Source organism: Acomys russatus, chromosome 24 (genome assembly GCF_903995435.1).
Source record: "Acomys russatus chromosome 24, mAcoRus1.1, whole genome shotgun sequence".
NCBI lineage: Eukaryota > Metazoa > Chordata > Mammalia > Rodentia > Muridae > Acomys > Acomys russatus.
Genome location: NC_067160.1, coordinates 54,428,004 through 54,442,681, shown reverse-complemented (window position 1 = coordinate 54,442,681; position 14,678 = coordinate 54,428,004). Strand labels below are relative to the sequence as shown.

At 52.1% G+C, this 14,678-nt stretch overlaps 1 protein-coding gene across 1 annotated transcript in view; it reads right to left on the bottom strand.

Annotated features, from left to right (window-relative positions):
• The window catches only part of Cfap77 (cilia and flagella associated protein 77), a 126,419-nt gene that overhangs the window by 38,130 nt on the left and 73,611 nt on the right, over positions 1 to 14,678 (bottom strand). The window contains exons 2-3 of the mRNA XM_051166563.1: positions 14,260 to 14,359; positions 12,891 to 13,116 (exon numbers count right to left, since the gene is read on the bottom strand). Coding sequence (XP_051022520.1) covers positions 12,891 to 13,116; positions 14,260 to 14,359 — 326 coding nt within the window. The remainder of the gene's footprint in view (positions 1 to 12,890; positions 13,117 to 14,259; positions 14,360 to 14,678) is intronic.

The following is a 14,678-nucleotide window of genomic DNA, read 5'->3' as shown; positions in this document are numbered from 1 at the left end:
AGGCATGTGCCACCACGCCCGGCACAGGTTGATGATATTTGAAGGTGGGTTATTAGGGTTTGATGAGGTCATGGGGTGACCCCAGAGGTGGCATCAGTGGCTTTAAAGGAAGCAAGAGCCGAGTTGACATGCTACCTTGTCTCATATGGGAAGCCCTCAGCCCCACGATACGGCAGGATGGCCTCGTCGCCCTCGCCACGCGCTGGCACCATGCTCAGCTCAAGCTGCACACTGTTCAATCATCTCACCTCGGGCACCATAGAGGGTGGTGAGGGGGAGGAGATGGATGAGAGAGCAGAGAGCCCTTAAAGGTGGCTAAGGAGGATGAGGCAGAGTCTGTGTGTCCATCCAGCCCAGGGGTAAGTTACAAAATCCCAACACACTCTCAGGGACCCACGAAATGTTTTTTCTTTCTTTAAAAATCAGCCTGGAAGCTGGGCGTGGTAGCACATGCCTTTAATCCTAGCACTCAGGAGACAGAAGCAGGCAGAGCTCTGTGAGTTCAAGGCCAGCCTGGTCTACACAGAGAAACCCTGTCTAGAAAAACCAAAATTAATTAATTAAAATAACTAAAATCAGCCTGGAGTCTATCATTCCTCACCAAGGCAGAACCAGGAAATACTACCGCAGGCTTATGTGAATGGGAGAAATGGCTCAGGAAGGCAGGGGTGTTTGGGGCCCACAGAAGCCCTCCTATAGGCCTGAGAAAGAAGATGCCACCCTCCAACACAGGCCAGCCCACTTTAGTCAGCCTAGATTGGATGTCCTTGGCTTCTGCTGCCCAAAGCAACGACACTTGGGAGAGAATTTATATCTGGTGAGAGGGTGGAGGAGGGGCAGGTCTGTCAAGTACCTGCCTTGTAAGAAAAGGGACGTCATGTGAAGGAGCTGAGCGTGGGGCTCACGCTGGATCCCAGCTCCTGGGAAGTGGAGACAGGAAGATGCTTGGGGCGTCACGGGCACCCAGCAGTGAGAGGTTCTGCCTCATGAGAGCACGGTTAAATGGTGCCTGAGGAGCGACACCTTTGGCCTCCATGTACACACTGTCACCCACCCAATTGTGCGCACACACACACACACACACACACACACACACAAGCAGAGATGCCTGTGTCTCGAGTGGGACATTCCAACGCTCTGGGCGGAGCCAAGGAATTGGCAGTTTCCCAGGGTACACCCCACATCCACACCTATGATTTGCCAAGCGGTTCCCTGCAGAGGACTCGTAGCCTGCTGGCCATCTGTCCCCTGCGGGAACCGAGAAGGGCTGACCAGCTGCCCCCACCCCCACTCCACCTTTCCTCCTGCCTTACGCCTTGGCTTTCTGTTGTACAACCAGGAAGAGTGGTGACCAGGTCCTGGCAGGACTCCGGGAGCTAATTAGATTGCCGAGACTTCCAGTACTTCTTAATTGTTTGTGGGTCTAACATAAAAGCTAATGACAGAGGGGGAGGCCCTGTCACAGCGTAGCCCTGACTTCTAGATTGTCTAGGGGGTCATTTGCAACTTGTTAACATTCAACGTCAGGGCGATTCAATTAGCAACTCCCGGCGCAGGTGCCCACCCTCAGAGTGGCGGGGGGCGGGGCTTGGGCTGAAACTAGAAGGAAGATGGCTGTGAAGTGCGTTCTCTAGAGAACTGGAAAATTCACCGTGAGGGCTCCGGGCACCTGGAGGAAGACAAGAAGCTGCTGAGCGCTGCCCCTGCCCCCCAGGAAACCTGGGAAGAGTAGAAAGGGCGGTGTGCTGGGAAGTCCCGAAACTGGTTCTCACCAAAAGGACGCAACTCCCAGTAATATGGCTTTTTTCTGTATCCTTGGGCTACTAGGGGAGCAGAATCCTCCTGGCCCCGGCAGCCTCTCGACTGGTGTGGAGATGCTGCAGAAGGAGAAACAGCCAGCAGCGGGGAGGTTGGTCCTCAGCTGCTACGGGAGACTGTGCACTGCCACTGGCTCCAGCTCTCACCGGAAGCCTAACTCTGGGAAAACCTAAAGCAGAGCTGGCAGCAGGGGATGCTTCGGGGAAGGTCCCCCCCCCCCCGGGAGGAAGCAGCCAGCCTTGTTAGCGCTGACCTTGGCACCCAGCAGCTTCTGATGGATGGGGTATGGCCTGGACAGGCCCCACGGGAGCCCACAGCACGATCCATTACAGGCCCCCTGTTCCCCATACCGCAAGCAGCAGGCTGGGGATAAATCTCTGTCTGGGCAGCCAGAGGGCCAAAGGGGAAACAGCAAAGTATGAAAAATGTCTCTGTCCCAGCTCTGCTACCAAGCCCATGAGGAAGGAGAGGTGGGAGTATCTCCAACAAGGCAGGAACCCCAAGTGCAACCTTACCTCAGCCTGAATCCCTAGAGGTCCAGATTGTGGAAGCCTGCTGCCCTGAGGACAGGGACTCCTGGCCCTGCTAGGCAGCTGGACAGATCCAGATGCTAGCCACAACCTCTAGGATCCCCTTCTGCAAGGACCCTGGCTAAGCCCTTTCCACTAGGTAAACCTGTGACCTTTCATGAGAGAACAGAACTTCTCTGTGGCCATTTCCAGTGCTCACTACAGGAGCTGCCTAGAGTATTGGTGGCTTTGCTCCAGGGAAAGCTGGGTCCTCAGAAGGGAGCATCAGGTGCATGTTGAAAAATCATAACAGAGCCTGGCGTGGTGGCACACGCCTTTAATCTCAGCACTCAGGAGACAGAGGCAGGTGGATCTCTGTGAGTTTGAGGCCAGCCTGGTTTACAAAGCGAGCCCAGGACAGCCAGGACTATAACAGAAACCCTTTCTTGAAAAAAAGAAAAAAGAAAAAGAAAAACCATAACAGGTTGTCCTAAGCACATCCGGCTACCGGGCTCGCACAACTGCACTGGTCCACCTTCATCACCACAGTAACAGCTCAGGTGAGGAGCAAGCTCTCTCCTAGGGTCTCGCTCCACCTCCTGGAAGCCTGTGCGTACAAACAGTCCCCATGGAGGGAGGGCTTGGGTTAGCCCTGGCATGACCACCAACTGGCTCCGAGGCCTTGGTCAAATGATCCTCTGAGCCTCAGTTTCCCCAGTGATGGAATAGGGAGGTTGGTTCCCCTCCATTAGGATGGTGAGCAGTTAATTAGATAGTGTGTAGGAGTGCTCACTGCGGCACCTGGGAGGACACAAAGGGAAGACTGTGAATTCCAGCCAGGAGTAGTGGCCTCCAGACTCAGCGGTCCTTGTGTGGGTCTCTGAAGCCCATCAATTGCCTCAGAGAGTTGAGTGGAGGCCAGGTGTGGTGTGTCCTCTGCTCCTCTTCCAATCAACATCTGGTTAGGGAACCTCCTAAACACATAGTATCTCCTCCTTTTCCCTCTTTCCTTCTTTCTTTCCTACTTTCTTTGCTTAAAAAAAAAAAAATTTTTTTTTGAGACAGGGTCTCATATAGCCCAGGATGACCTTGAACTCTTCATCTAGCTGAAGGTGACCTTGAACTTCTCATCCTCCCCCCTCCCCCACCTCCACCATAGGGTCACAGCGTTGTGTCACCACCATGCCTGGTTTTCTCCAGTGTTGGGGGTGACCAATCCCAGGGCTCTCTGTGCATGTCAGGCAAACTATCCGCTGAGCCATAATCCCGGCTCTGCCTGGCATTTTTTAAACTTAATGCTCCAGGTACGCTCTGAGCAGCAGGGAAGGTCACCTCCCTTGCTTTCTTAATCTCTACCTCTATAAACGCAGCCAGGGGACATATTTAGTGTCTGTGAAGTGACAGGGTGCCTGCTCTTCTGTCCCTTCTCTGAGTCTCAGAAGGACTCTGCTTTCAGCCACTGTCTGGAAGCCTGACCCAGGCCTGGACCATGCTTTTCCTCGAACAACTTAGCCAGGACCTGCGTGTACCAGCCAGACAGCAAGGCTCTGGTGACATTTGTTTCTCTCTGCTCTCTTGGGGATGGAACCCCCAAGTGTCCCTCACAATGGGCCAGGGTTCCCCAGCTTAACAATGACAGTGATTGACTGGCTGACATAGTTTCAGTCTTCTGGGACCTGAGCAACCAGAGGGGAAGTTTGGCTGGAGGCTGAGGTGCAGCTACTGCGGTGTGAGGCACTCGATGCTGCAGGAGGGCCCACAGTTGTACACACTGCACAGCTCCTGGCAGGGCTTTCCCCAGGTCTCCTAGCTCCCCCTTGTGGTCATCCAGGCCTCTCAGCTGCCACAGGGCCCTGTCTGCTGCAGCTAAGCATCTTCTCCCCTCCCAGGACTTTGTGTGTCTGGCTTGGAATTTTTGGTATTGGTTACAGCAGAAGCAAAAAAAAAAAAAAAAAAAAAAGCAGTGTGACTGATGGATCCACCATAAATTTGATAAATAAATCAGCTTGGCAGAGAGATTCACATAGCCTGTCAGGTGAGCAACATTTTTTTTTTAACTGCCTATGAAACTTCTTCCATTCTTCACTCTTGTCTCCTTGGATTGGCAATGCCTGAGTGCAGGATGAGCAGCAGAAAGTTGCATGATCTGGGACGTGGTGGCGCACACCTTTAATCCCAGCACTCAGGGAGGCAGAGGCAGGTGGATCGATGTGAGTTCGAGGCCAGCCTGGTATACAAAGCGAGTCCAGGACAGCTGAAGCTACACAGAGAAACCTTGTCTCAAAAACAAAACAAAACAAAAACAACAAACAAAGAACAAGAGAAAGAAAGAAATTCGGGGGGGTAGTGGTCCCTGCTTCTCATTTCTCCACCATCCCAAAGCTTTCTGTTCCCTAGTCTGTCTGTCTGGATCAAACTAACGAGATTAACCAAGACCTCCACAGAAAGAGCGCATTGCTATGGGCTCCGTCACTCCGCCACCATTTCCATAGGGCCTCTTTGGTTAAGAGCCTAGCGTCAGAGCTGGAGATATGGAGAGCTACAGCAGCCATGTGGTGAAGCCAGGGGATGTTTCCTCACAGAGACTGAGTCAGCAGCAGTAGGAGGCACAGAAGGAGTGAAGGAGGGGGAGTGACATGCTGCGTGGTCCCTAGCCTAGGACAGGACTGGAAGGCGGGGAGCCTTTAACATGTAGAGCCTTGCTGGATTTCTGTTGGACACACAGAATTATGCCCTTGAAAGGGACTGGAGAGGCCTTGGGATCATAGTGCGTGCTCTCTCCGGGGCCACCATGAGGAGTGTCACTCCCCATGGTTCTTCACCATGATGAGCCACCCTGCCACAGCACACAGCATCAGTGCCTCCTGCCTATGGGCCAGGGACCTCTGAGCCCCAAATAAGCCTCTTCCTCTCCTACACTGGTTCACAGGTGGGGGTGGGGTGGGATTCTTTATGTTTAGGTGAGTTCTAAGGACTTTCAAGAAATCCAACCTGCTGTCCTGACTCCAGGGAAAACTCCAGCACCTTCCTAAGCCATGTCACCTCTGCTGGAGTCGGCTAGTGCTTCTGTCCCTGTCCCCTGATTCAGGCTACACCGATTCCGAGCCCCATGCAGAGCAGCCCCAGGCAAGCTGGTCTGCTACTCTGACCCTCTGTCTCCTCTCTGAAAACATGAGACTATAAAGGTTCTAAAGGGACACACACACACTCACTCACATACACACACACATGCTCATTCACTCACACATACTCACTCACTCACATGCTCACTCACACACACTCACACACTCATACACACTCACACACATACACCACTCACTCACACACATACTCTCTCACATGCTCGCACACACTCACACTCATACACACTCACACACACTCACTCACACACACTCACTCACACACACTCACTCACACACACATGCACCACTCACTCACATATTCACTCACACACATACTCACTTTCACATGCTCACACACTCATACACACTCACACACACTCACTCACACACACTCACACACATGCACCACTCACTCACATACTCACTCACTCACACACATACTCACTCTCATATGCTCACTCACACATACACATACACTCACTCACACACATACACACTCACTCACATACACACACACTCACTCACTCACTCACTCACTCACTCACTCACTCAGGATGCAGATGAGAGTCTCCGACATGGAACAGTGACAGTGACAGACAGGTGTATGTAGAATTCGTGTGGCCTGTGATCAGGGTACCCTTCGCTCGCTGAGGGATGGACCCTCCCTGGTGACTCTTCTTGGGTGTGACAGGCTCTCAGGCAGGGCAATGGGAGAGCCTCAGCTGCCTGGACTCCACTAGTTCCCGGCTCTGGCTGAACCCTGGCTGCAGATCTCTGACTCACTGGACCAATTAGCAGCAGGAACAATTAAGATCTGCAAGGGCGTGGGCGCCCCTCCCCACAAGCCCTTATTAAAATGCATCAATAATTAAGCACGCCTCTGATAGCTACATTTCTGGCCTCCAGACATGTCTGTGTATAGGCCTCAGGTTACAGTGTGCTTTGAGATCTGTGTTGTGGCCTTCTGTGATAGTGATGAGACTTGACAATCTCACCCTGACTGGAACGCTCGCAGGGGAGAGTGAAGTGGAGCTGGGGAATTCTCAGCGTTTCACAGCTGTCTGACCACAGAGATGAAGTCTTCCCAGCTGAGACCAGGCCCTATTCAACTCCTCTCACATTCTTCCTTGAGATAGCCTGACCCTCCCTCTCAGGACCTGCCGCAGGCTGACCCTGCCGCAGAAGAAAAGGGCAGGTGTATGCAAAACGCCCTTGATGTCTAAGTGGTTAGAATAACACTGATGCTTCAGGGCGCCTGAAAGGACCTCCTTGAACTAAGAGAGCAAGAATGGGTACAGTGCAACAGCAGTGATGTTGGCACGTGGCGGGGGTAGGGTGGGTGGAGGCAGGAGCACCCGAAACTCAAAGCTATCCTTGGCTTCATAGCAAGTTCTAGGCCAGTCTGGGACTACTACTACTACTACTACTAATAATAATAATAATAATAATAATAATAATAATAATAATAAAAAGGGCCTGTCAGTCTGTAGCAGCTCTGACACACAGACCTGAGAGGCCAGGCCAGGTACATGAAGGGAAGACCAAAGGCGAGTGGTGAGGACGGCTGCACAGGCTTCTGATTTGCCTAGAAGCACAGGCAGGCAGTCTAGTGTTTATGTGCAGTCCTTCTCCTTTCATTATTATTATTATTATTATTATTATTATTATTAGTTTTTTGAGACAGGGTTTCTCTGTGTAGCCTTAGCTATCCTGGACTCGCTTTGTAGGCCAGGCTGGCCTCAAACTCACAGCGATCCGCCTGTGATTAAAGGCGTGCCCCACCACAACCAGCTCTTCTTGTGTGTGAGTGTATGTATGGGAGGTTGTGTGTGAGTGTGTGTAAGAGTGTGTGTATGTTTGTATGTGTTTGTATATATGTAAGAGAGAGAGAGAGAGAGAGAGTGTGTGTGTGTGTGTGTGTGTGTGTGTGTGTGTGTGTGTGTGTGTGTTATGATGGAGGGACACATCAGAAGATCTCTCAGGCTTTGGTCCTCACCTTCTACCTCATGCCCTGGAGCACTGTCTCAGCATCCTCCCCTCCTCTCCTCCTCTCTCTCTCTGGGAGCACTCAGGGTTCAAATGTTTGTCTGGTTTCACCTGGGCCCTGGGGATTCAAATCCAGGTGTTTTTTCTTGCCTGGCAATTAATTACCTTGCCCACTGAGCCACCTCTCCAGCCCTCTTCCCTTTTAAAACATTATTACCTGGGACACAGGAACCTCACTGCCTGCTCCCCTGTCCCTCCTCCACTTGCAACCGTGGGTCACACGGCCCTGTCTTCCAGAAGCCTGCTCAGAGCTCGGCTTTTGGGGAGGCTCCAAGGCTGCCGACTGCCAAGCACCTGTCTTGCTTCGAAGTAGGAAGTTCACCACCAAGAAAGCAACTGAGGGATTCCAGGGTCGGGTCTGATGCCTACATGGCACAAGAAGCCGTGTGAGCTTGAGCTTGGGGGTGTCTGGCAAAGAGGGGCGTGGGGAACATAAAAATGGGGTCAGCAGGCAGCCTTTGCGCTCTCCAGGATTTCTCCAGGTCGCCAGGGCCTCACACACTTGGCCTGCATATCTAGGCTGCCTAAGACAGACTTTATTTTTAACACGTGTGTGTGTGTGTGTGTGTGTGTGTGTGTGTGTGTGTGTGTGTGTGTGTGTAGGTAGGTAGTACCCATTTACTTCATTATTTATTTATTGAACCAAATCACCCCAACAATTCTTGGGCAATCAGGGGTAATCTGATTTGGTTTCCAACATGCTTTTAAAGTAAAGAAATAAATACAGTGGCGACTTGTTAAAGCAGGTCCCCCAGGGACTGGGCCTTGGCCCCATAACTTTAAAGTAATAGCCTCATTACAGGGCGGGGCTGTGGGTTTTTAACTGTTCCCAGGCATTTAAGGGAGAAGGCAGAGGGGCTCACCTCACAGTCTGGGGAGCACCAAGCCCTTCCCGAAGCCATTTAACCTCCATTTACGAAGAAATAAAGCAAAATTGATGCTGATCGGGCCGGCTGGGGGATATTTCTGATCCGTAAAAGCCCTCTGCCTGCAATTTGTAGAGTGGCCCTGTCACATGGGAAGGGCCTCACTGATAAAGATGGAGCTTTATGGCCCGATACGCATGGCTAACAGCAACCTAATGCCACATTTTCATTTCTCTGCAATTAATGTTAATGTCGACCACGAAATTGTCATTAAATACCATTTTAAAATCCATTCAATTTGCATATGCAAAGCTCATTTGCCATCATGGGAGATGCAGCCGGCACTTCATCACGTCCTTACCCTGAAATTGTGGCCACTCCGTTTTATAGCAATTTAAGATTTTGGTATTGAGAGCCGATGGTAATACATGGCCTTTTTGAGCACAGCTGACTTGGAGGATGGATAGCTGAAGCCCCCCCAGAGACCAGAGGTTGGGGTGTTTGCTCCATGTTTGCACATTAGAAAAAGGAGGGAATCTAAGGAAGGGCCTCAGACGCAGCCTGCCCACCCAACTGTAGTCCTGGCTCCAGCAGCAGCAATGCTGTGTGGCCTTGGGGCACTCTCCCTGAACTTTCTACTTTTGTTGTAAAGTGACCGCTAACGTATGTTGGATTTTTTGTTTGTTTGTTTGTTTGGTTGGTTTTTTGTTTTGTTTTGTTTTTTGAGGGTTTCTCTGTGTAACAGTCCTGGCTGTCCTAGCCTCGCTTTGTAGACCAGGCTGTCCTCAAACTCACAGCGATCCACCTGCCTCTGCCACTCGAGTGCTGGGTTTAAAGGCATGTGCCACCACACCTGGCTGCTAATGTATGTTGTAATATTAAATGTTTCAAAAAAGAAGTCTACCAGGTTAAGAATCTGGGCCAAGCTCTGACTTGTATAAATTTGGGGAGGTCAGTTAACCCTTCTCGGCCTCCTGTGGGTAGATAGGAGCCCTGCTAGTCTCCAGTGAAGGTTCCCATGACAACAGAAGGGAATTGACATGAAGGGTTATAGAGAGATGGGGAGAGAAAATGCCAGGTTACTGATATGGCCCCCAATTACATAGGAGGAGAAACTTCAAGTGAAAGCGATGGTCAAAACTCAAGACAAAGATCACATGCTAGACGCCCATATATAAAATAGCAGAAAATAGGAAGAAGTTCTGAGAGATAAAGAGAGCTCTAAATAGCTGGGCGTGGTGGTGCACACCTTTAATCCCAGCAGAGGCAGGTGGACTGCTGTGAGTTCGAGGCCAGCCTGGTCTACAAAGTGAGTCCAGGACAGCTAGAGCTATACAGAGAAACTCTGTCTTAAAAAAAAAAAAAAAAAAAAGCCAAAACCAAAACCAAACCAGACCAACCAAAAAGATAGTTCTCAAGATCACACAGCATGTGGTTCCCTGAGCCGAACCAAACTGGCAGGCTCCCTGCCCAATTTTCTCTCCTTTGGAGACTTGGGGACAAAGACAGAGCTGGCACCTGAGGCTGGCTATGACTCAGATTCCTTTCCTCCCCTGATAGCAGACTGTCTTGAGGACTCCAGGATGGGCTATCATGGTAACTCTACAGTCTGCAGGGACAAGGCAGGGAGGGCACCTCCACCAAGCTGGGCTGTGGCAATCCAAGAACAGGTGACCATTCCAACCCAGAACCAAGTTGCCTGTGTATCTCACCACTGCTGCCACACCACCGCCACATCACTGCCACACCACCGCCACATCACTGCCACACCACCGCCGCCACATCACTGCCACACCACCACCGCCACATCACTGCCACACCACCGCCACATCACTGCCACACCACCACCGCCACATCACTGCCACACCACCACCACATCACTGCCACACCACCACCGCCACATCACTGCCACACCACCGCCACATCACTGCTACACCACCACCACATCACTGCCACACCACCACCACATCACTGCCACACCACTGCCACATCACTGCCACACCACCGCCACATCACTGCCACACCACCACCACAACACTGCCACACCACCACCACATCACTGCCACACCACCACCACATCACTGCCACACCACCGCCACATCACTGCCACACCACTGCCACATCACTGCCACACCACCACCACATCACTGCCACACCACCACCACATCACTGCCACACCACTGCCACATCACTGCCACACCACCGCCACATCACTGCCACACCACCACCGCCACATCACTGCCACACCACCGCCACAACACTGCCACACCACCGCCACATTACTGCCACACCACCGCCACAACACTGCCACACCACCACCACATCACTGCCACACCACCACCACCACATCACTGCCACACCACCGCCACACCACCGCCACACCACCACCACATCACTGCCACACCACTGCCACATCACTGCCACCACCACCACCACACCACTGCCACACCACCGCCACATCACTGCCACACCACCGCCACATCACTGCCACACCACCGCCACATCACTGCCACACCACCACCACATCACTGCCACACCACCGCCACATCACTGCCACACCACCACCACATCACTGCCACCCACATCACTGCCACACCACATCACTGCCATGCCGCTGCCACACCACTGCCACATGTCAGATTTCAACGGTTCTGTGCATTTCTAGGGGGAGGTGTATGAACTAATGAAAAGGGGCTGCAGGACTGGTCTCTGAAGAATGAGAACATTTTTCTGGCAAGATGGTGTGAACAGAAGTTCCCAGAAAAAGCTGCCCCTGTGTTACACATGCTAAAAGGCTGACTGACTAGGCCTTCAGTGACTTCAGAAATAGAATGTTGCAGGCCCAGAGCCGGATTATCTGGGGCTAGCCCTAGCCCTGCTGATAGATTATCCTAGCCCTAGCCCTGCTGATAACCCTTCATAGCACACCTGGGTCTGAGCTAAGATCCTTTTGTACACAGAACCCTGCTTCCTACAACCCAAAGACTAAGCATGCCATCAGATGACGTCTAAGGCTAAGCAGAGGCTTCTCTGCCAATGAGCGGGAGTGGGAGGGTGGGGGGATGGGGGGACAGGGGAGGATTTTTGTGGGTGTGAGTTTCCACTTGGGAAGATAAACAGCTAAAGGGACAACAGTGACGGCTGACAGTGACAGGAATGCCTCCACTCCCACTGCTAAGACGTTAGGTCTCATATTATAGGACTTTACAATAATCACATGAGGAAACCGAACAGGGATTCCCGACAACCAACCAAGCAACCAACCAACAAAGCAGGAGTGGAGAGGCAGAGCCAATTGCTGGGGCAGGGGAATTAGATTCCCTGAGTGGCCAAGGTTGGTCCCATGGCCCTCCCTGGAGTCAAGGTGACATGGGTACCCATCATGCACATGGGTCGATAGTAGGAAAAATAGACATAAAGAGATACGATGGAGGCCAGCCTGAGTCCACAGAACGAGGGAAGGGCTGGTCCCAAAAACAGAGTGAGCCGCCAGCAGGCCTAGTGCTGTGAGAAGCCTGGCCTGCAGTGACAGACTGAGCCCCAGATTGGTCATGGCCTTGCTGTAGAGACCATAGGGCCAGAGGGCTCTCCTCTCGGGGTAACCCGTGCTTCTGGGGGTACAGGCAGGATTTTCTACATTTATCTGGTGGTCCATGGCAGGAGAGTTTTCATTTCATAAGCCAAGCACTAGGAATACAGTTTACCATGGAAAGGTCAACCGAAAAAGATGTCTTTATATTTTATGCGTGTGAGCGTTTGCCTGCGTGCATGCGTGTGCAGTGCCCACCGAGACCAGAAAGGGTGTCAGATCACTTAGAACTGGAGTTACAGGTGGTTGTGAGCTCCTGTGTAAGTGCTGGGAACCGAACTCGGGTCTTTTGCAGAAGCAACAAGTGCTCTTAACCCCACTGCTCAGATGTCTCTCCCGCCCCCGTCTGCTCGCTCTTCAGCCGATGAATCACATCACCTCAACCAGGGACACAGCTCATGCGAATGGAGGGCTAGCCGTGCCCGTCTCCTGTAAAAAAGTCTTCGACAAAGTTAAGTCTTGAGATCTCTTAGCAAGAGGAGGCGACATTCACTGCTTTGATCACACTGTACAGGTGTGGGAACTGAGGCAAAGCCCTGGTGCTTTTGTGACAGACTCTTGGTTGTCTGAGCTCTCTTTCCAGCCCCAGTTGGTGGGCTTTTTGTTTGTTTGTTTGTTGTTTTGTTTTGCTTTATTTATTTTTTTTCTCTTTTGAGACGGGGTCTTTTATAGCCTAGGCTGGCCTCAAACTTGTAACTTGGGCAATGTGCCCCTGCCTACAAAGTACTGGGATTACAGGCATGTGTTACCACGTCTGACCAATGACCTTGAACTCCTGTCTTTACAAATGCTCACTGGCCAGTATTACAACCTGTTCTGATTTCCCACTACAGCTTGGCTTCAGCCACTCCAAGGCTCTGCTTCTGGGCCCCAGCCCCCTGGTAGTCACGTCACCCTCATCAGCCACAGGGAAGATCGGAGCTGGGTTTCCTGACCTTACCGTGAACGGATCCCAAAGGTCACATTGGAAGGGACAGGGGGTGGTTCCTTCTGTCGCCGGTCTTCCTGGTCGCTGATTCGGATGTCATTAAGTTCACGATAGAGCAAATTTTCCCGTGCAGTCACCAGGCCAGCTTTGACAGCCCCGCGGTTCATGGCAATATAGTTCCGGGTCAGCTCCTGGGGGCAGGTGGGTTGCTGCTTAAACACATTCCAGTGCCCAATGGCTGCAGGCAAGGAGACAAGGGAAGGGTGGGTGTCAGTAGGAGGAAGGTACCTGGGACTTCTAAAGAGGGTACAGGGCTCCCATCAGCCCCCTGCAGGAGGACAGCGCTGCCTGGACCTGGCAAGCAAGCCACCTGAAGGGAGAGACAGGTCTCCCAGAGATCCCAAAGGGGGCCTGTGACAGCCAGCTTTAATTGTTAACTTAGTCTCAAGAAGAAGCTGTCCACATGGGGCTAGCTTGGTGGGAGTCGTCTTAATTAAGCTAATTGATGTGGAAAGATCCAGTCCACTGTGGGTGGCACCATTCTTGGGCAGGGGTCCTGAACTGTATGAGTAAGGAAATCAAGCTGAGCACAGGCTCGCATGCGAGCGATGTGCGTCCATTCTCTGTTCTTGACGGAGGATGTAGAGTGTCCGGCTGCTTTGTGTTCCTGCTGCCATGACTTCCCTGCAGTCACCTGGGATTATAAACTAAGTAAACCCTCTTCTCCCATAAACTGTTGTCAGAATTTCCCACTTCCCAGAGGGTTTCTCTGTGTAGTCCTGTCTGTTCTGGAACTTGCTCTGTAAACCAGGCTGGCTTTGAACTCACCGAGATCTGCCTGCCTCTGCCTCTTGAGTGCTGGGATTAAAGGCGTGCGCCACCACACAGCTTTGTTGTCAGATTTGTTTGTTCGTTTGTTTTTCAAGACAGAGTTTCTCTGTGTAGCCTTGGCTGTCCTGGACTCGCTTTGTAGACCAGGCTGGCCTCGAACTCACAGTGATCGACCTGCCTCTGCCTTCCGAGTGCTGGGATTAAAGGCGTGTGCCACCACCACCGGGCATGTTGTCAGAATATTTTATCACAACAAAAACCAAACCTGTTGGCTTTGATTTCTATTAGGACCTCGTGGGTTGATCCTGAGACTGTCCTGTGCTTGCTTCATGTAAAAGAATGAGGACAGGCCTCCCCTGGAGGTAACTTTGCTGGCGCCCCTCCCCAGTTTGGTCACGGTCTTACCACTAGGATACCAGGATACCATCTCTTTCTTTCTCTCTTACTTTCCATGCCAAGTGGCTTTACTGAGGCTGGCTGAGCGTGGAAAGGAGGAGTAAGGCCCCAACCCACCTCTCAAATCTCTGTGCTCCCAAAGACACCCACTCACCTTCAGGGACCCCGCCATCTAGGCCCCGGATGTAGAGTCCGTAGTTAAAGTTGATGCCAGGCAGGCTGCAGCTTCTCTCCCGGGGCTTACCAAGCTCTGCCTGTCGGCGAAAGAGGGCTGAGGTGAGGGCTAGAACCTTAGACCTGGCTGTGGTGAACACTGTCTCTCCCAGCAGCAGGGGCGATAGGGCTCTTCCTGTCAGGGGCAAGCACGCTGCACGTGGGGTCCCGAAGCACCTATGCACCACAGATATGCAGAGCAGCTAGCTGGGTCTGGGAGTCCAGACTCATTCACCTGGAACCAGAAAATGAGTTCAAGAAGACAGAGGGAGGTGGTGGGAGAGAGGGCCAGCTTCTCCAGCTTCTCCAGTCAGCTTCTCCAGCTTCTCCAGCTTCTCCGGCCTGACAGTGCAGAGGGAG